The sequence below is a fragment of the Pelodiscus sinensis genome, chromosome 3, assembly GCF_049634645.1.
Source record: "Pelodiscus sinensis isolate JC-2024 chromosome 3, ASM4963464v1, whole genome shotgun sequence".
Lineage (NCBI taxonomy): Eukaryota > Metazoa > Chordata > Testudines > Trionychidae > Pelodiscus > Pelodiscus sinensis.
Genome location: NC_134713.1, coordinates 160,709,610 through 160,731,620, shown reverse-complemented (window position 1 = coordinate 160,731,620; position 22,011 = coordinate 160,709,610). Strand labels below are relative to the sequence as shown.

The 22,011-nt window shown below is 43.5% G+C and overlaps 1 protein-coding gene across 2 annotated transcripts in view; it reads left to right on the top strand.

Annotated features, from left to right (window-relative positions):
- Nucleotides 1-21,620, top strand: part of PPP1CB (protein phosphatase 1 catalytic subunit beta) — a 53,398-nt gene extending 31,778 nt beyond the window's left edge. For both annotated transcript variants that reach the window (XM_075925367.1, XM_075925368.1), the window contains exons 5-8: nucleotides 9,620-9,691; nucleotides 14,344-14,495; nucleotides 19,263-19,397; nucleotides 19,903-21,620. In XM_075925367.1, the coding sequence (XP_075781482.1) occupies nucleotides 9,620-9,691; nucleotides 14,344-14,495; nucleotides 19,263-19,397; nucleotides 19,903-20,007 (464 nt within the window). In that variant the 3' untranslated portion in view covers nucleotides 20,008-21,620. The remainder of the gene's footprint in view (nucleotides 1-9,619; nucleotides 9,692-14,343; nucleotides 14,496-19,262; nucleotides 19,398-19,902) is intronic.
- The last annotated feature ends 391 nt before the right edge of the window (nucleotides 21,621-22,011 follow it).

The following is a 22,011-nucleotide window of genomic DNA, read 5'->3' as shown; positions in this document are numbered from 1 at the left end:
GAACCAGGGGGATGAGCGCTCCCCCGCCTGGAGGCTGCACAGGAACTCACCAGGTGAGTTTAAAAAATTTTGTATACCCCATGGGCGGGGAGGAGTTTTTGTAAAAATGCATATAACCCACGGGTTATATGCACGAAAATATGGTAGTTGAGTCCAGTGCCTTGAAAGCTGTCCTGGAAGAGAATTGTCAAACAAAAATTTCCTGGCGATTTGAAAAGATATTTCTGTCTCTATTGGGGATTTCAGCCAGCAGGGTAGCTGTATTGGAGCAAGTACAGGCAAAACTGCAATTTAGGAATGCTGCTTATTTCTGTTTGAAACTGGGATACTGCTACTTTGTCTCTACTCTAGGAGTTTACACTATTATAAGGAGAAATCCACCAACATTTATTTTCGCCAAGATATACTTGAAGGAATCCAGAATTGTCTGTATTCTATAACTCTAGGCTGTAGGTTTCTGTAATCTCCCACTAGTACTGCAGAAAAGTGATGGTCCTTGTAGAGATTGGCCAAATGGTCACAAAGTCTGGAGAGTTTTCCATCCCATGAGCCTTAACTTATTTCTGACTCTAGTGTGGAGAATGTGGACTCAGTCTTAAGGAAACATCATGAATTTCAACTTCCATACGTTTAAAGTCCAGAAGGGACCATTAAATCCTCTAGTCTGATCTCCTTTATAACAGGTTACAATATTTGTGCCAGTGTTCAGCTTGATAACTTGTTTGACTAAGGTATTCTTTCTGAAAGATGCATGAACACTTAAAATGAAGTTTTCAGTAGTAGTTCCAATGGTCAATAACCCTCATTGTTAGAAACGAGGTACACAGTTTTAAATTATGTAGGTATGTATTTATTTAGGTCTCATTCAGCTTCCAGACACTAGTTCCTCTTATGCTTTTCTCTGTTAGCTCAAAGACCACTGTAGTAACTCATGTTTTCTCCCTATAAAGGTACAGGCAGTCCCCGAGTTACGCGGATCCGACTTATGTCGGATCCGCAGTTACGAACGGGGATTTCTCGCCCTGGAGAACTAGAGCAGCGGGACGCCTGGTCCCGCCGCCCGCCTTCTCCGGGGCGAGAAAAGCTGCTCCCCGTCTCCCTGGTCTGCTGGCAGAGCCAGCAGACCAGGGAGACGAGAGCAAAGCGGCAGAGCACCGGGGGCCGGACCCGCGGCCACTTCCAGATCAGCTGGAAGTGGCACGGGTCCTGCCGGGTGCTCCGCCGCTTTGTTCAGTGTCTCCCTGGTCTGCAGACCAGGGAGACGCTGAACAGAGCGGCGGAGCACCCGGGTCCGGACCGACGGCCGCTTCCAGATCAGCTGGAAGCGGCGCGGGTCCGGCCCCGGGTGCTCCGCCGCTTTGTTCAGCGTCTCCCTGGTCTGCAGACCAGGGAGACGCTGAACAGAGCGACGGAGGACCCGAGCCGGACCCGCAGCACTTTCAGCTGATCTGGAAACCGCGGGTCCGCCCGGGTACTCCGCGGCTTTGCTCAGCGTCTCCCTGGTCTGCTGGGGGGGGGGGGGGGGGACACGCAGCTAGTGCCCCCCCAGCAGACCAGGGAGACGTGGAGCAAAGCCGGGGGCCTGTGGTAGAGCAGGTGGGGCACTGCCGGTTGGTCCCGCAGCTCCGTTCCTTGGCGCTACTGGACCAACCCGGCAGCACCCCAGCTGCTCTGCCCCAGACGTCCTGATTCAGCTGCTGATCAGTTTCAGCAGTGGCTGAATCAGGATGCCTGGGGCAGAGCAGCTGGGGTGCTGCTGGGTTGGTCCAGTAGCTCCGCGGAGCGGCCGCGCTACTGGTACCAAGCCAGCAGCACCCGAGGTGCTCTGCCCCAGGTGTCCCAAAGTTAGCCGCTGCTGAAACTGACCAGCAGCTGACTACAGGAAGCCCGAGGCAGAGTTGCTCTGCCCCGGGCTTCCTGGAATCAGCTGCTGATAGGTTTCAGCAGCAGCTGACTTGGGGACGCCTGGTGTTCTTACCTTGAATCTGTATGTAAGTGGAACTGGTGTCCAGATTCAGCGGCTGTTGAAACTGATCAGTTTCAGCAGCGGCTGATGCCAGTTCCGACTTACATACAGATTCAACTTAAGAACAAACCTACAGTCCGTATCTTGTACGTAACCCGGGGACTGCCTGTACTTAACACCATAAACAAGTCACTTGATCTTTTTTTGATAAACTTAAATAGGCTTTAGTTCCTTAAGGATCACTGCAAGGTACTTTTTACAGTCTTCTAAACATTTTTTGTCGTACTTCTTTGTATCCCATGCGATCTTTCAACTTTCCATTTTTTTTAAACAAGTGGACATGAGAACTGTGTACAGTAGTGCAAGTTATTTCCTCTGTGTTGTGTGGAGGTGAACTCACCTCACTGTTTCTACTCAGTAACGATATATCCAAGGGGTCGTCATAAACCTTTCCACAGCATGACACTGGGAGATCATGTGGAGCTCTTTGTCTTCTGTATCTCTATAATATCCTTCAGATTCTCCGCCTTCCTGGATACAGTCTCCATTCTGTAGGGATAACCAGAATTCCTTGTTGCTAGCTGTGTAAGGCCTTGTAGTTGATTCTAAGTGTCTCCATGTTCCTCACTGTTGTTTATCTGTTACAAGACTCACTTTTTTTGCTTATCTAGACAGTTAAACTAGACCTCTTTCTCCTTGCCGCTCAACTTGTGTATAATGTTGCTGGATACATGTCCAGGTAATGACAAGGTAACACTGACTTTGTATCATCTGGCTAAGGTTTATGGCTGTGTGACTTATGACCCTGTCCTGTTAGGAACATCACCTCTTCAGAAAGTGTGGACCAAAGCTTAAAAGTCCTGTATGACTTCAAGATGTTGCTTCATTGAAACAAGCCCCTATAGCCTTACAGCTCCTTATAAAAGTCTGGTAGGAGTGGTGTGTCCTCTTGAAGATCATTTGAAGGATTTAATTCAGGTTTCAATATTCCAGATGACCCATGTTAACTTTTTAGCTAATAGACTCCATAGATCATAAAGCACTGCTGAGCCAGTACCCATCTTGTTCCAGAGGAAATTGCTAAACTCCACAATGAGTCCTGTCCATGATAGCTATGTATTTTCATCTCTTAATCAGGTTCAGTCCCTTCATATTCGCCTGTTGCTCTCCAATAAAAAGCAATAAGAACCATACTTTCCTCTGGTTGACGTTAAGGCCTCGTGGCTGGCTTTTCAACAAAAACAAGGAAGAGAATTCTGTACTTATGGTTTAGAAGGGTCTCAAAAGTTTATTTCCAGATCATCATAGCTGGACGGTTAAAGGCCTCGTTACCCTGGCAGTACTATCTTGAGAATTATCTGCATGCACTCAAGCAGTATGTACTATTATGTTTAGTTACGCTGAAAGGGGCCGTTTGTCGGAACAGCTTGGTAGCATAGTGAATATGATACGAGATCTAGATCTGTTCTTCTCTTCCATCCTGTGCATATGTGAAAGAGAGCAAAGTAAAGAGATGCATGTGTACCTTGAATGATCCAGTATGCATAATTACAAGTCTTAGCACTGAAGTCTTAGCAGTGCACAGGCATCTTTTTACAATGCAGATTGTCACCAAAAAAACAAGTTTCGCCTTAGCAGAAATAACTGTAGGACAGAGTAACATTCATTGCTTATTCCATGTGTGATAGCCAAAGGCAGAATGTAAGTAAATGACTTTATAAACAGGTGTTCACCTTCTACCTAACCAAAGTGGAATCTGCTAAATAAAACTTCGCATAACACTCAGCTTAAGCCCTTTTTCCTTTTTAACTCACGAGGAGTCCATCTCTTTAGTAGAGTGGGTAGACTCTTGCTGGGGTAAGGTAACTTCGCATGCTGAAATACTGGTCATGGTCTCCCAAGCTGGGGGAGCTCCTGCATACCGCTACTTATTAATGAGTAGAAACAAGATTTCACCATCTTTAATACAAATTTCTTCAGTTAAATTATTCAAGTTCTCCCAGAATTTAATTTTGATCCTGAGAATTCCTGGCTCTTTTTAAAACTACAGTCTATGGGATTTATCTAATGGAATTTTTCATAAGTATGTGGGTGTGGCAACAGTGAATTCAAATGGAAGAGTAGAAGCCCGCCTGTAGAGGGAATGCATCTGAGCAGAGGGGTAAATTTGAAAGCTTGTCACTTGTTGAAACTTGCTAGGCAGAGCAACAACAGAAGGAATCTCTCCCAAGTCGTGTTTAGGTATAGCTGAAAGTTTCTGAAAACAGCATATAATGGAAGATTTATGTTAATTCCCTTAGGGTATGTCTACACTGTAAAATTAATTCAGAATAACAGCCGTTATTTCAAATTAACTTCAATAGCGTCTATACAGTTACATTCGAAATAGCGGAGTGCTTAATTCGAATTTGGTAAACCTCCTTCTACGATGAGTAACGCCAAATTCGAAATAGCTAATGTGAAATAAGCACTGTGTAAACACTTAATTTGAATTAGTTGGCCTCCAGCCCTTCCCAGTTTCCCCTGGTTGCCACTCTGGGCCAAACCAGGAAAACTCTTCTCCTTCCCCAGGCCCGGAGCCCTTAAAGGGATAGATTCTGGCCACACCATGTGCCAGAGCCAGGCCTGCCAGCAGCTGCAGCCCCTCACCCAGTGGTGGCACAATGCCAGCCAGTGGCAGCCAGCTTGCCCTCTACCCTGTCCCCCAGCACCCAGGGGCCATAGGTGGCGTGCACCCTCGTGGACTAGTGCAGAGATCATGGACTTCCTTGAGGTTTGGGGGTAGGCCCCCAATGTCCATGATCTCTACACTAGGTGGAGGAACGCGGCCGTCTGTGGCCACCATGGCCAGAAAGGGCCACAGGCACACCCAAGAGCAGGTGCGCCTCAAAGTTAAGGACTGCAGCAGGCATATGCCAGGGCCACCAGAGGCGGCGCCGCAGCAGGGGCTGACACCTGCCACTACTTCCCCACCCTCGACTGCATCGTGGGGGGCATGACTGCCCGCACCACCCCGGGGGGCAGTGAGCTGGGTCTGGAGGGCCCTCACCTGGGTGCGGCAGAGGGTCATCGTGGAGGGTACCACGCCAGCAGGACCCCCAAGCTGTCCCAGCACCAGTCAGCAGGGTCATCCAGGGAGGCCACACCAGGTATGTGCCATCACTGTCCCCTACCGGAGGGGCGGGGGGAGAGGAGACTAGGGACCGTGCGTGTGAGCCTTGTCCACCACACAACACGCAGCAACCTGTGCATGTGCGAGCACGTACCATGCCACCCTTGAGCAGATGGCTCCAGCTGCATGACACCCAGGGACTGTGGCCTGATAAGCACATGCGTGTGTAAAGAGACCTGACACACTCCTGACCCTGGGGCAGGACCCAGCAGGATGCCTTCCCTTCACACATCCCCTCTACAAAGAGACAGGGGACATCCCCCCCCCCCCCACCTCAGCCGCACTATACACGGCACAGGGGCATGGGTGCAGTCTCAGGGGCACCTCCCACTCCCAGGGATAGCTGGACATTCCAAACATGGTCTCTGTGAAAGCACAGCGGTTCTGACAGTGTAGGGCACAGTCATCCTCACCTCGTGGGGGGAGCTGGGCTTCACCTATTGTGTCCCCAGGGAGAACTGACCACTTCTCTTCTTTCTCCACAGCCGCACAAGCTGCATGTGCAGGGCGCACTGCCCCGCCTTGGACATGCTTCCGCACCTGAGGGCTCTGCAGCACCACAGCAACACTGCAGGGGTACCAGGACCAGCACCTAGGGGCCCTGTGAGCCCTGACCTGCATCATGGAGCAGCAGGTGCAGGAAGAACAGGAGTTCCGGCTGGAGCTGCTTGCCCAGGGTCGTGCCATCTGTGCCAATCTGCAGACCCTGGTGGAGAGCGTTCTGCCTCATGCCGCTCCTGCGCCTGCTACCCCCCCCCAGCTACCGTTCCTCAATCTCCACACCCTCTTCCCCATCTACCCCAGGGACGCCAAGGCCCCCGTACCGACTGTGCTGGAAGACATGTGGCCCGGCGATACCCCCGCCCCTGAGCTTCCCCTCCCCTTGCTTCCCCCTTCCAGCTCCCTCCTCCCAGTTTTTCCCCCTCCTCTCTCCCGCCCTCTCTCCTGCCCTTTCCCACCTCCTTTCCCCAGTCTCCCTAGAGGTTCATCCTCCCCCGTCTCCCCCCCAGTTGTGTTAAATAAAGAGTGTATATTGTTGAAAATATGTGTATTTTATTTGACATTAGGAAAGGGGGGTTAGGGAGGGGGTAAGTGGAGGGAGGTGAGGGAGGAATGAGGCACAAGCCCCCAGTGGGGCAGACCACAGAGATTGTTAGCGCTCCTCAGGGCGGAAGCTCTCCCACAGGGCCTCCGTATACTGACAGCCCCCCTATGGGCCTCCAGAAAGTGCAGCCAGGCTGATGGCAACATGTCCACAAGACGCACCAGAGTGCCCAGGAGCAGCTCTGTCTCCATGTTGCAGAGTGCTATGGTGTCCCAAGTGAGGGCAACCAGAGCACTCCGAGACACACATGCTTTGCTGTCCCTCATCGAGGTAGACAGGCAAGCAGAGACACCTGAGAACTGGCTATCCGGGATGGGGGGTAGAGTCCCTTTAAGCACTGACCTCAGGTAGCCGCAGGCAGCAGCCCCACGCAGTAAGTCTTGACCTGCTGGAACTGGTTCTGGCCAACCTTAACTCCGATTCAGTCCACTCTGTGTGGATGCGCTATTTTGAAATTTCAAATGCTATTTTGAAACGCATTTTCTATGTAAATGCGTTAATTCGAATTAAGCTAATTCGAATTCACTATTTCGAATTAAGTTAACTCGCATTAACGTTGTAGTGTAGACATGCCCTTAGTGGAAATAGCTACTCCAGCGGATAAGATTTACTTCTCCATAGAAATACTTTATACATTGCTATGATACGGAAATGTTATAACTTCACTGAACTAGAATTCATAAGTTGTGTAGAAATATTTCCCAAATCATTACTCTTATAGGAGTTAAACTCAGGAGATAGGTAGTAATCAGTGAGGTCGTGGTGGGGTATGTGGCTTTTATAGACTGTTACTGCTGCCCTTTGACTTAAAAAGAATAAAATTTAAGAGCTTGAAGTTGTGCATGTATTGTACTTTGGAGCTGAGGTCCACAAGAGAATCCTGGAATGTCATTATTTCCAGAAAACAAATACAGGGTGTAAGCTTCCTTTATAAACATAATTGGGAATTTAAGAACACTTCAGTTTTCTTTTGGAAAAAGTAAAATGACCTCAAATTCTGTGTGTACTGCTTCAAGGGTATTCTAAAACTTGACTAATCCAATAATTTAAAAATGAGTGCTCCTTTATGACTTAGAAGCAAAAAGTACTAGCACTATTAAAGCTGATTTGCAGCTATGAAAAGCTTAATAAAGTGTCCTGAATACTCCAAAATGAGAAGCAATCTAAGGTGGCACTTAGCACATTTGAATGGTAAATGTGCCCTCTCTTCTCCCCATCCCCTCCAATCTGCTTTTCAGGTCCTTGATGTTATGAATTGTCAGCATCTACTTGTGGTGATGGGTGTACTGTATAGGTAATAACACAGACCTGCTGGAGCTTGGAGCTAGCTTATAGTTGTAAGGTAGGTGTCTGTTTTACTATATTGTGTATTTTTGCATAGTTTATTTTTAAAATATTGCCCTCTGGGATATACAATACAAACTTTGCAAAACCGCATAACATAGTAAACAAAAGGCACCTCACTTATCCAACTAGTGTGCTGAAATCCTGATTTCACACATTGTTCCTTTTCTGATCTAGGCTGCTGCAGTCCTCTCTTCTCTCCCCTCTCCCTCCCTCCCCCCCAGGTTTCCTCATCTGGTTATATAAACCAAATTTTCCCTCTGCTACAGTCTCTCCAATTTGTGACTCTCCAATTCTTCTGTCACTGCACTGACTCGGATGTTTCCCTTCTCTGGCTCTTTGTGCGTCAAGTTCAATGTCTTGTCCTGGCCTTTAGGGCCTTCCACAGCTCTGTGTTTACTTCATTTTTACCCAGACATTTTGCTTAACTTCATTTTGCCTACTTCTTAACTATCCCCAGTTTCTCCGTTCATTCTTTTCGTAGTGCTGTTATATGCTGCTTCATGTTTTCCTGTTCTTGAGTGAAAGGACTTCAGCTGCTTCAGACTCTTGTTTAAAGTCACTTTTTCAGGAGGCCTTTCAGTGATAACTTTTGCTAATCTTATGTACTGCTAACCTGCTATTGTTGCCATGTTGTTTGTCAGTTGTTTGCCTTTCTGAATTAGGTTTTAATCCCTTGGAGGAGAAGGCAAGATCTTTGTGCAATGTAAAGCATAGAAATGGTGTTCTAATGTTGGAACTCTGTGGTTGGTGTGACGCTGCTAGCATAGAGTTGGGGCTTCCTGTGAGGGGAAGCATTGTTATGCAAATGGTAAAAGACTATTTCAGAATATCTGAGAAGAACCATGGGTTAAATTCCCAATTTTACAGAGTACCCCTTTTGCCCTCTTTAGCATACAATTCTATATGGGATGCACTTTTTCTTAGCCCAGCTAGCTGGCTAAGACTTTTACTCTTTTCTGTGCTGTTTTTTTTTCTGTTCTTCCCATCTTCAAACATACATCCAATGGATTTACATCACCCTGCTGAAGGTAGTTCACACCCTGCAGGTAGTTCACTTTGTTTTAAAGGTAACTGAACCCTATACTAGAGATGCCAGAGTTTAGCCATTAAAATGGGTGGTTACCCAAACAATTACATGTGGCACTCTGAGCCACACTAGGAACCTGTTGCTGCCTCTGTACCAGAGGCAGCAGTGCCAGGCAGCAACCAGCTCCTGTACCAGAGGCGGCAGGGTAGCATCTGGCTCCCCACAAGCAGGGTGGGAGGAAGGAGCTAGTCCTAACAGGGAGCTGAATTAACAGCCAGCTCCTGGGAAGCCAACTGTCACCTTGCACTGCTGCTTCTGTAACAGAGGCAGCAGTGCTGGGTGGCAGCTGCTGCATGTCAATAGCTATCTTAAAAGCTGCTGCCCTGTGGGTGACCATTGAATTTCAGCAGTTACACGGTTAGCTAATTACACATTTTAACATCCCTATTTTATACGGGTGAAGCAAAGTTAGCCTAAGTTGACCTGTTTGAGGATGACTTTCTGCACAGTTGCAGTTCTAAGTTCCTTGAATGAGAAGGTGGTATGTAAGTAAAAGTTCTACAGTAGGATTTCAGAATTACAAATTGATTGGTCAACCACACACTTCATTAAATTCTGTTTGGAAACGGATTCTGTGCTTGTTTGATTTAAATTAAAATGGTTTAAAAGCAGCATTTTTCTTCTGCGTAGTAAAGTTTCAAAACTTTATATCAGCGGTCCATTCTAAACTTTAAGAAGGGCAGCATTTTATTCAGACTTACAAATATTTCAGAGTTACGAACCACCTCCATATGTGGGGTGTTTATAAATCTGAGGTTCTACTATTGTGTGCTGTTACATTCCTACTGCATAGACAAGTTGAGTTTTAAGTTTTTTGGTGTTACAGCATCCATCCATCTTTTTCAATTTTAATACATTACCTTGAACCTCCCAGTTGTGCCTTCCTGATACCTTTTAAGCTCAGGTTTTTTTTATTTATATATATTATTTATTTATTTACAGGACTGTCGCCAGATCTCCAGTCAATGGAGCAGATTCGGAGAATTATGAGACCCACAGATGTTCCTGATACAGGTGAGGTATACAGGAAAAACTTGAAAATTGAAGAAATTTAAACTTCAATACTTGACTTCCATCAAAGTGGATTTAGAGGAGGGCTTTTTAACCAGAGTGTATGGCATCACTGCTAGTGCTGGTCCACTTTTAACATTGCCTGCGGAATTATTTGATTCTAGTTCATAGGGACATTTTTATCTGAAAATCTGGCACCTGCTCTTGTTGCAAATGGCACCCAAAATGACTATAACTTGAAGAAACTTTTTTCATTTGTTTACTTGGGGCATTTGAGAGTACTTGATCATTTTTAATGTTCTGTTGTTGTGCATGCCCTTGCAAGCTATAAGGCAGTGTAGACCAGCAACAATAAAATCCAAAGCTGAAACTGTGGAGGTCTGAATCAAAAATATATGCAAGTATAGAGAGGAAAAATGAGGGTTACTCTTCTAAATATCAACAGGGAAGTCTGGGTCAGCCAGAAATTATTCAGCTTTAATGTAGGAATTTTTGTGAGATCCTATAATGTGTTGGTAGGAGTTGAGACTAGATATGGGGTTCTCAAACTTTATTGAGATGCACCCTCCTTCTGCCAGCAAAAAAAACTACATGACACCTGAGTCCTGCCACCCCGGGTAGGAATACAAAAGCCAAAGCCCCAGGGTTTCTACCTGAACATCAGCGCCTAAGCCTGAAGTGCTTGGGCCTTAAGCCCCAACAAGTCTAATGCCAGAGGAGGCGGTGAAGGCTAGAACTATAAGGCTACGTCTACACTGGCCCCTTCTTCGGAAGAGGCATGCTAATTTCTAACTTTGGAATAGGGAAATCCGTGGGGGATTTAAATATCCCCCGTGGGATTTAAATAAACATGGCCGCCGCTTTTTTACGGCTTGGGGAAAAGCCGGAAAAGAGCGTCCAGTCTGGCACGATCCTCTGGAATAAAGCCCTTTTCCGGAGGATCTCTTATTCCTACTTGCAAGTAGGAATAAGAGATCCTCCGGAATAGGGCTTTATTCCGGAGGATCGCACCAGTCTGGATGCTCTTTTCCGGCTTTTCCCCAAGCCGGGAAAAAAAGTGGTGGCCATGTTTATTTAAATCCCCCGCGCATTTCCCTATTCCAAAGTTAGAAATTAGCATGCCTTTTCCGAAGAAGGGGCCAGTGTAGACACAGCCTAACAGTTTAAAGAGGAGCTAGATAAATTCATGGAGGTTAGGTCCATAAAAGGCTATTGGCCAAGGGGTAGGAATGGTGTCCCTGGCCTCCGTCAGAGGCTGGAGACGGATGGTAGGAGACAAATCGCTTGATCATTGTCTTCGGTCCACCCCCTCCAGGGCACCTGGTGCTGGCCACTGTCGGCAGACAGGCTACTGGGCTAGATGGACCTTTGGTCTGACCCAGTACAGCCATTCTTATGATAGTGTACACAGTTAAATACTTATGCGCAAGTCACCCCCACCATTTCCTCGCACTGCTCCCTCTGTATCAGAAGCAGCAGTGAGGTGGGGGAAAGCTGTACAGCCTTTTAAAGACTCTTAAGCAGGCTTCCCTTGTGGCTCCACAGGAGCTGGGGCTCCTTCTCTCTCCTCTTCCTCTCCCCCTCCCCCACAAACATGTAACTGCTGAAAATTTCAGCAGTTACATGTTTACAAAAAAACCCACTTTTTAACATCCCAAGTAGAAAACTAACGGAGGACAGTGGTGCTACCTTCTGCCCCCTCTGAGTATGTCCAAATCTAGAATTGAGGGTCTTTTATCCCTTGCAGGTTCTTTTAATATTTTAAAATCGGATACTAAACAGGCAAGCTTTCTTGTACTGAATGCAGGCAGTACATTTTAGCATTTCAGGTTGACTCAAATACTAGAAGCTTCCATGCAGTCTCTTAGTGGCCAGTTAACTATAGGCAAGTAAATATTAATGTCTGTGCTTCGTTTGATGGGGTTAGGACAAGCCAGGGCAGAGCCAGATAAGTGTGAAAAACTGAAAACACCTTCATGGAAGATGATGAAATGGTTACCAGAAACACCTTCAGAGTGATTTTTTTTTTCTGGTTGGTTTATACAATAATACAGTTTTGGTGCATTTTCTCATACAGCTGTTTATCTAAACGTACATCTACACTGGAATAAAGGGATTTGGAGCATGGCTGCCCTAGTCCAGGTCAGCTGTCTTGGGCTGCAGGGCTAATCACCCTGCATATAGTCCCATCTGAGAATTGTATTGCTACTCAAATTGGAATTTACACTTTTCAGATTGACTGAATCATGAATCAGTGTACCAAAACTTTGTGTCATAGTCAACTTCGCCATAAAATATTATCTGGGAAGAAATGAAGAAATTTTATCTTGGCAGAGTGAATAATTGCATTAAGGAGTGTGGAATGCAGAACAAAAGGAACAAGTGTAAACTCTGTTTTTTTGTTTGTTTGTTTGTTTTTTTAGTAAACAGTGTTTTGGAGAAGTTTGATTAGAAGATTTGATGTAATATCCACACAAATAAGCTCATGTCAGATTTTCAGCTTTAAAGTGCACAGTAGCATCATTGAATTGAATCTAGATAAAATACCTGAGCAGTAACTGACAACTTTAATACCATCAATAGCCAGGTTTATTTTACTTGTTAGTTTCTGTAACACAATGCTAGCATATTTTCATATCTATAATAGAGTACCTAACTAGCATACCTGATTAAATTAATCTTACTATGTAGTTTTGCTATAACTACAAGTGGGAGAAGGCTTTTAAAATGTTAAACTTACATGGAAATTACACATCTAGAATCAAATGTCATGTTATCTTTCAGAACTTACTAAAAATTGTAACCTGGGTCCTGGGTATGACCAGTTGGATTACAACACATTTGTAACTAGGAGTACTAGTGTGGTGCTCTTGACTAGATACCGTATGGCATAATTAAGACACTGCATTTCTTGGTTTTTAGGGGTGTTAACTCAGTGACTCACAAAGATCAAATTCTTTTGAAACTTCATATCCAAGATTGTACATGGCAAGCATGTGTCTTCTGTACTACAATATTATGAAGAGCCATCTGAGATTCTAGTTCAGACTGAATATTGATCTATGGGCCAACCAAATTTGATTGCTGCTCTGCATTATGCATGTACAGCAGTAGTCAAGAACTACTCAGATAATCTGAGTAAATGTGCTATCTTATTATGTAACTTCTCTAAATGTTTTTCAACTATATTCCACCCAAAAACTTTCACCAGCTTCTTACTACAGCTTACTCATACCCACAGGCCTGTAACTTCAAAAAAGACGCAACCTGGCCCCAGTTCCACAATATTGTTGGTTTGGGTGTTAGTATTTTGTGGAGCTGTTGAGGCAGGGTTGATTTTTAAATAAGGCAACTCTCAGATTAGTGATTTTTAAATCTTCGAGTGGGAAAACTTTTATTTTATTTAAATCAATATTAATGAAATTTCTCATTTGTATTTATTTTCTAAGGCAAGACACATTCTCATTAATATAACCATTAAAACAGTTGTAAACCAACATAACTAGTGCCTTGTCTATATTTGGTTACTTCTTTTTGATGCACAAGAGGGCATACTACAAATACATCCATTTACGTGATTATAGCATAATAGTTTCAGATCCTTGTTTTTAGGACAGGTTGGACTTCCCAGGTCTGGCACCTTGGGACCTGATCGGTCCTGGAGAAGGGAATTTTCCGGACTGGGGAAGTTTTGGAGTAGGAACTCCAGCCTTCACACTGGACTCCTCTCCCCAGTATTTCAGCACTGCAACCTGCAGCAACCCTGCTGGAGCTCCACCACAGCTTGTGTCCAACTCCTCATTGAGTCGTTAGCAACCTCTGCTGCTGGGGCTGTCTCGTCCTGCAACTTCCTTGGTCCTTTCAGACCACGGATGTTTCCAGACCAGAGTCCCAGACGACAGAGGTTCAACCGCTGTATCAGAAAATGGTGAATTATATGTTTACTACATAGGGTTTAGCTCATTATTTGTGTCAAGCGGCTTTATTAAAATGGTAACTGCAATTTAATTAAACAAATCAAATACATGTTTATTAAAGAAAACAACCATATGTGTTTGAGTTAGCTTTTCTTATCTGAACATGTTTCACAGCTACAACTAAATGATTTATTAAACAGCGGGATAAACTGTAATCAATTAATCAAGCTGATTATTTCAGGTCAGCCTGGAAAATGTTTTAGATATGCCTAAGTGAAACTGACTGGACCTTGTTCCCACTTCCCTATATCTCTTGAGTTCCCAGAGTTCATGTAGCTGACCTCTTTTGCCACAGTAATAAAGCTTGACTTCAACAGTTGTTTAATTCTGAATCAGTCTTTATATATAAAAGCAGCCTTTAACCCCAAGTTTTTGATACGGACTCTTAGATGCAGCATGTGGTGTTTTTTATATAAAAGTGGTCAGAATAAGTTTAGGCCTTAAGGTAGCTTGTGTTTAAATTTAGATTTTACTTTAAACAGGTTTGTTTTTAAAATTTCTTGCTATAATCTTTTTTAAGAAACATCTTTTTTAATCCACCCAGCTTTGAAGGTTTTTTATCATATTTGCATATATTACTAACTCACTATTGGTAATCCCTAAAATTATACAGTTGTTCCTTTTTCTTAAAATATAAAGAAATGCTAGGGCACTTTCTAAGATTACTGTCTTTCAAAGGATTGCTGTGCGACTTACTGTGGTCGGATCCGGACAAAGATGTGCAAGGATGGGGCGAAAATGATCGTGGGGTCTCGTTCACTTTTGGTGCTGATGTGGTCAGTAAATTTCTGAACCGTCATGATCTGGATTTGATCTGTCGAGCTCATCAGGTACAAACTCTGTCTTTGCTAGTTAAATCGCCCCTTCTAGCCTGTTTCAGTCTCTTAATACCTGAGTATCATCTTCGCTTATGTTTAGGCTATCGCTTGCAGGTATCTTAACGTGCTAGATTGGAAAATGGATTCTGCATTTACAGTTTGATCAGATGTAGTTGCCTTGGTATTTTTCTAGAAGCACCAAATACAAAGGGTGTTTCTCAGACACCAGAATCTAAATCCTATCACCAGGATTTGTGGATACTTATTTGTTTCAACAACAATGATATCATGCATATTTCACCCACTCACATTATGTAATTGCTGTAGCTTTCTTGTTCATTGGGAGCACGTGAATATTTTACAGGTGCAGTTTAGGTGCCTAAGCATCAAGAATTGTGCAACTGGTGGCTTAAATATAGGGCATGGAATCATTGAGTTCTAATCTTGACTTCCTGTGGAGAACTAAGCCAAAATTAAAGTGACATCTGATTTTGGCTATTCACATTTTGGGTCTCCAACTTTAATGCATACTTTTTCAGAGGCATTGAGCCCCTCAACTGTGGAAGCCTAAACAAGTGTATTGTATTGGAATCTGCATTCCAGGGTTGTTGCCCTTATTCTGGTTCAAATGCATATATAAACTTTCCCTGGGAATGGTCTATTTCTCTTATTTGATTCTGAAACTGCCTAATGTAATGCTTAAATATATAGATGACTTTAATATTGTTTATTCAAAAGGAATATAATTAAGCTTAGTAGACTAAGAATTGACCTCTTGAGAGTAGCTCCCATCTGGGAGTTAGGTTTCATTACTTATACTATTTTTTAATTAACTTTTCCTATTTCTGAAAAATGATACAAATTGTTACTGCAGGTGCAAAATTGTTACCACAAGACATGCATTTTGACACTCTTGCCTCTCTCTTCACTGACTTAGTCACAGATCCTTTCACTCTGCAATTGTAATTGACAGACTGTCTACACTGCACTAAACTTGAAATAAAGTACTATTTCGAGACATCCCTTAACCCTCATGGAACGAGAGTTACCGGGATGCCAAAATAGCGTGCCAGTTACTTCGAAAAATATTTTTAAATAATGGGTGGCTTGTGAAGACATGGGGGAGCTGTTTGGGATACCTCTGGTATCCTGAAATAGCTTCGATGTGTAGACATGCCCTAAGTGTCTCAAGATCAGTGCTTACACTGACAGCAGTGTTATCTGAATCCGTTAGTCAGGCAGTCTTTTAAAAACATGCAGTGCAGTTGAAACTGTTGGTCCCAGGATGTGAGGCAAGGTGGGTGAGGGATCTTTTCTAAGACCAACTTCTGTTGGTGAGAGAGGCAAGCCTTTAAGCCACACAGAGCTCTTCAGATCTGAGAGAGATCCTCCTAGCATTACCGCAAGATAGAACAGATGGTGCAGCACAGCGAGGTAGCCCACCAAACACTTGGATCTGGGCCACTAACGTCCTGGGGTGCTCAGGCAAGCTGCCTACCTGCTATGGCTCCTCATGCTGCTCAAAGCAGTAAGTTGCTGGAGCAAGCATGACTCTGCATTCATGCCCATTGGCAGTAAGGGGGCAGCAGGTGTCTGTGCACTGTCCCTGCCTCTAGTACCATCCTCGCAGCACCCACTGGCTAGAAACTGGTCAATGGGAGCAGTAACAGCAGTGCTTGCGAGTGCAGGCAAGGCGTGGAGACTCACTGTCTCCCTGTCCCAAGGGGAGCAGAGATATGCTTGTCCTAGTAGCTGTCAGCTTTGACCAACATGTGGGCCTGTGGTAGACAGGCAGCCTGCCTAAGCACTCTGCTGGGCTTCTGGCCAGGAGTTGCCAATGGTAAGACTAAGCCTAACCCTGGCACTCCCTCTCACACCCAACCAGCTGCCCCAAGTCACAAGCCCTTCCTGCAGGCAAACCCCCTCCTAAACCCTGTACTCCCTCATACACCTCAACACCCTGCCCGGAGCTCCCTCCTGCACTTTAAACTCTGCCAGACTAGGGATGTGAGGGAGTAGTCAACTACCCAATAAGCTTTATGCTTATCAGGTAGTCAAGTCAGTTACTCGCATGTCCCCTCCACTGCTGCTGCTCTTAAAAGCTGGTTCCCCTCAGCACTGTCCCTGCGGTACCACCCATCCCGCTCCTTCACTGTCCCCCCTGCTGCTACCTCTATCAGGCAGCAGGGGAGGGACAGGGGCTGCTGTTGCAGTGAAGCAGCCCCTGTGTACAGGAGGTCCCAACTTCCAGCTGTGATCCCCGTGCACAGGGGCTGCTGCTAGTTGGGCACACAGCCCAGCTTGCACTGGGTGTGGGACCAAACCTTGCTGCAGCTCTACAATTTAAAAGGCAGTAGGAGCCAGGAGCAGATTGCCCGGCTCTTACTGCCTTTTAAATTGCAGAGCTGCAGTGGGGTTTGGTCCTTCACATGGCATGAGCCAGAACTGAGCTGGGCTGCCTATCGAGTAGTTGATAAAAATTCTTTCAACTACTCGATTAAATACCCTACTCTTAACATCCCTAGCCTAGACCCTGCTTCCTCTCCCTTAATATAGGAAGAAAGTGCATCCCATGGCTACTTTCCAGACTTTTCGGATGTTCTCCCTGTAAAAATTATTGCCCACTCCTGGTTTTAGCATAAATAGTTAGCACATTCACATAATATATAAGAATTCCACAGATCACCACACCTGCCTTCATAAATCCCCAAACATACCAAGAAATCTGTTGTTATAGCCAGGCACCAGATACCATAGAATATGTTCTGAGGTGAAAGTCTGGTGTTTATATACTTAAATCTACATTCAATAAAGGAGGACACTCTGTCAGGGAAGTACAGGCATTTTCCGGGTTATGTGCAAGATAGGGACTGTAGGTTTGTTCTTAAGTTGAATTTGTATGTAAGTCGGAACTGGTACATATTGTAGGGGAAACTCTAGCCAAACATTTCTCCAGAGCTCAGTTTTATTCTCCCACACCTCACTTCCCTCAGTCCTTTCTTCTCAAGCTGAGGTGTCTGCTGAGAAAAGCCGCTCCGCGTCTCCCTGGTCTGCTGGGGGGAAGCAGCTAGTGCGGGGTTTCCTCACCCCGTTTGTAAGTAGGGATCCGATGTAAGTCGGATCCATGTAACCCGGGGACTGACTGTATATCACATCATGGAATGGGCAACCCAAATACCTTGAGAGAACCTGCTTTAATACAGAAATTCCCACCCACACTCTCTCCCTCTTCTCCCCCCCCCCTCTTCCTTCCTCCTAGTTATCTATCCCCTCACATTGAAATTCATACAGGATCTCAGACTACAACCCATATTCGAAGGGGACCACATCCTGAAAGAAGTCTTTCAGAAATCCCCACTTCTGCTCTTCAGACAACTCTTCAAGCTCATCATAAGCAAGCTTAAGTAGACAAGGACGCACCGATTCAAAGTAGGGATATTAAATAGTGGTTAAGAAGCTAAGCAAGTAGTCGATAAGGAGGTTTGCTGCAGCTCTGCTTTTTAAAGGCCTGGTCCAAGATCCTGTACCTCTGCTTTTAAAGTCAGGCAGCTCTTACTACATTTAAAAAGCAGAGCCAGTGTCTGGGACTGCTCAGTCCTGGCTCATGCCGTTTCCCCCTCTGCACCTCTGCCTCCCCTGTGGAGATGGTGCTGAGGGGAACCAGCTTTTAAGATGGCTCTTCTCCCCCCTACCCCCCATTTGCTGCCTGTGGTACAGAGGCAGTCAGAAAGGGGAAACAACTAGCTGAGTAATGACTCAACTACACAATAAGCTTAGGCTTATTGGGTAGTTGACTAGTCACTTACGTCCCTAATTCACAATGGTACCAGACCTTTCTAGAACAAATGTAAAACTCTATATCTCTACCACAACAGAGACCTACTTCCCTGTGCCTGCACCCCCCACGCATAACAGATCTTTCAAGATCCATGAATCCCACATGTACTTATCACAACATATTATGTATCTCATCCAGTACACTCACTGCCCTGATAACTCATGGGTAAAACTACACTATTGCTGTGCTTTCAAATAAATTCACATAGGAAATAAGACAAACTGAAAACCCATGGACTGAACAAACACTAGCTCTAGCTTATAACCGCTTGTAACCTGCTAACCGCCTCTTATGACTGCAGAGGTGTTAACCTAAGGGATGATTCAAGGTAAAATAATTTATCTTAAGCAGTTAGCATATATACTAATCTATCTGTTCCACCTTGAATTTTGCTGGGAGGACTGCCTTTCCCAGACCTGAAAAAGAGCTCTACGTTGCCTGAAAGTCCCTCTCATTAGCCGAAGTTGGTCCAATAAAAGACTACCTCCTCCATCTTTCGGGTTTCGGTGAATGGTACCAGAATATAGTGAGAACTGTATGGAATGCAGTAGTAATGTGATATCTGTTAAAATTATCTAAAACACTTGTTTGAATTACAAAACTTTTGTACTCTGTATAAGATTACCAAATGTTATCAATTGAAAGCATATTCATCAAACTTCAAATCTGAAAATCTTAATCAGATTTATCAGCATGTTAGCTGTAGATTTTAAGTTTGATTTCATATATTTTTTTTTCTGATATGGCATGACATCCCAGTGGTCTGTATTCACCTCCACTCATTAGATAATGTTCCTTCTACTGCCTACTTGTCTCTTCCATAACATAAGCAATTGGAGCCTGCCTGAGAACTTTAGTTGGTAGAATGAATCTAATTCTTGCAAGATTTGTTTTAGATAGCTTATTGACTTTAACCGTTTTCCTCCCCTTCCCTTTGACAGGTGGTTGAAGATGGATATGAATTCTTTGCTAAACGACAGTTGGTTACCCTATTTTCGGCTCCAAATTACTGCGGCGAGTTTGATAATGCTGGAGGCATGATGAGTGTGGATGAAACTTTGATGTGTTCCTTTCAGGTATACTATGCTACTAGATTAAAATGTAGTCACTGTGCTTTTTTCAGTAGACAGGTGTATAGAAACTATAAATTGGCACTAAACTTGCACCACTAATGGAAAGTAAGTGCAGAAGACACTACTACACAGCAGGCTGGTATCAAACCAATTTTGACCCAGTGAGCTCTTTAAGAGGCTTGGAATTCCTGAAAATAAACTTTCCATGTTTCATAGCTGCCATATGCTAGCTCCACTGCGTTCTCAGGTGCACATTTAGAACTTGAGTTAATCTTCTTTCTCAGTCATTTGGAAATGAAGTCAGTCTATAGAGGATAATATGTGGAGACATGAGAGGACTACAGAAATAAACAGGGTGGTGAGGCTTATATTCTTTGTTTTTGCTCCTCAAAGGTAATAAAAATGCAGTCAAAAATTTGAACAGTCACATTGACTAGTAATATATGGAATGCATCTCAATTGTCATGTACTTACTAAAATGTTTCCTTGGATTTTTTCCCCTCCAAAGATATTGAAACCATCTGAAAAGAAAGCCAAGTACCAGTATGGTGGATTGAATTCTGGACGTCCAGTCACTCCACCTCGTACAGCTAATCCACCAAAGAAGAGGTGAAGAAAGGAACTATGTCAAAACATCAGATCTATCAAGGACAAAACTCCATATTACAGTATATAATAAGTGTGCACTGTAAAACCATCCAGCCATTTGACACCCTTTATGATGTCACACGTTTAACTTAAAGAGACGGGTAAAGGATCTTTACTAATTTTTTTCTAGTAGAAAGATGTGCGACACTGTATTGTAACAAGTATAGCTCCAAGTTCTAATATCCAACATAGAGTAAAATCCAGATGAAAAAAATCTATTAAATTACATGTTCACTTATCACAGTTTTTAAAGTTGACCAACATCCCAGTTAAAACTTAATGTAATACTTAAACCAGATGAGAGCATGATGTTCAATTTGTGTAATGTGGTCTTATTGTTGCTTGATTGCTTTTACTTTGGTTATTTTGTAGCTAGAATGATGCAAATATGGTATTTAGTCATGTTCCCTGGCTTGCTTCCAGTGAAATACGGAAGGGGCTTTTTAGGACAGCCACTGATTTCTTTCCCCAATCTTTGTAATCTTGCTAACGTAAATGTGTGCCCCATTGTAACAAAGGTGATAGTATGATAGTGAATAAAAAAGGCAAACAGTATCTATATTAGTGACCCAGAAAAGCACCCTGACTGCAAACCATGACAGTCAACATTGAAAGACAGAAAATTCTCTCTTCCTTTTTAACTTAAATTGCCACAGGACAAATTTGCGCACTACATTGTTTTAAATTATTGACATGACACCGTGCAATGGCACTTCACTTAAGACAAAAATGGTATTGCCTTTAGTTGGTAACGTGATTGTGGTACCTTGGCTTTAGGTTTTATTAGCACGAAAACACCTTTGGCATGCTTAGCTTCCCAGTAACATCCTGTCTGCATCAAAATGCATCTTGCATAGCTCCACAAAACATGAAGATCCTTATTTGATAAGCCTTGGAAAGCTGAATTTTTTTCATAAGAGGGTGTATTTAAATGGGTGTTGATCAGTGAACAGTAGGTTAACTGACTGGTGGTTGAACTGTCTAATATTGCCATGTGAATGTTCTACATGATTGTAAGGCTTATGTCAGTTAAGATTATATCCTGGATTTTCATGATCAAAGTTCATATATTGTATAGACTTTTGCTTTGTAGTGTACTATAGTAGCAATAATTTCTGTACATGATCAAGAGTTATGTAGTATTTCTTTTCCTGTTCTCTTCTTTCTTAAAGTTCATATTGACAAGTGGCAAGGTATAGGGAAGTCACAAAGATAGTAGTGGAGTAAAAATTGTTAGACACGGATTTCTGATATTAGTATGTAACACTATTGGGTATGATTATAAAAGTTTTTATCGAATATGGCAAATTTTGTAAGATCCTTTGAGGGAAGATTTCAGATTTATACCATTCTAAATGCAACAGTGGATATAAAACTTGGCTTCAATATTGTCTTTGAAAATGTTAACTTGAGGATTCTGGCAACATACACTTTATGAACTGGCACAGTTTATAATGCAAGAGAATGATTTCTGACAGTGAAAAAGTTCTTTAAAATGGATTTCTTTTTTCTAATTCCATTTTGTTTTAATGCATATTTTAAATGTAGTTTTTCATTTAGTAAAAGTTGTCTAATTGATTTGAATCTGTCTGGTTATTTTAAACTTTTTTTCAGTTGCTACTCAGCAGTTAATGTTAATACTGATCTTTCTGTCTTTGAGGCAGACTCTCAGCTGCTGTTTGAACAGTGGCTTCTTAGAGCCTTTTCTGAGGTAATCATTGATGTTAGTGTTATAATATTGTGACATCAGGACAGCCATATGATACTTTTCTGAGTTGATCAATGGTGACTATTAATGTTACTGGGTCAAGTTTTGAAAGGCTGGATTTCTTTCCAAACACTCGTCTTGAAAATACTCCCCCAAAAAGCACAGTATCAAATAGTGTGATTAATACTTTCAAAATCTAAGCAAAAACTGGAAATGCATTTTGTGTTCTAAAATTTCCATGTCTAGAATTGCAGCGTAGAA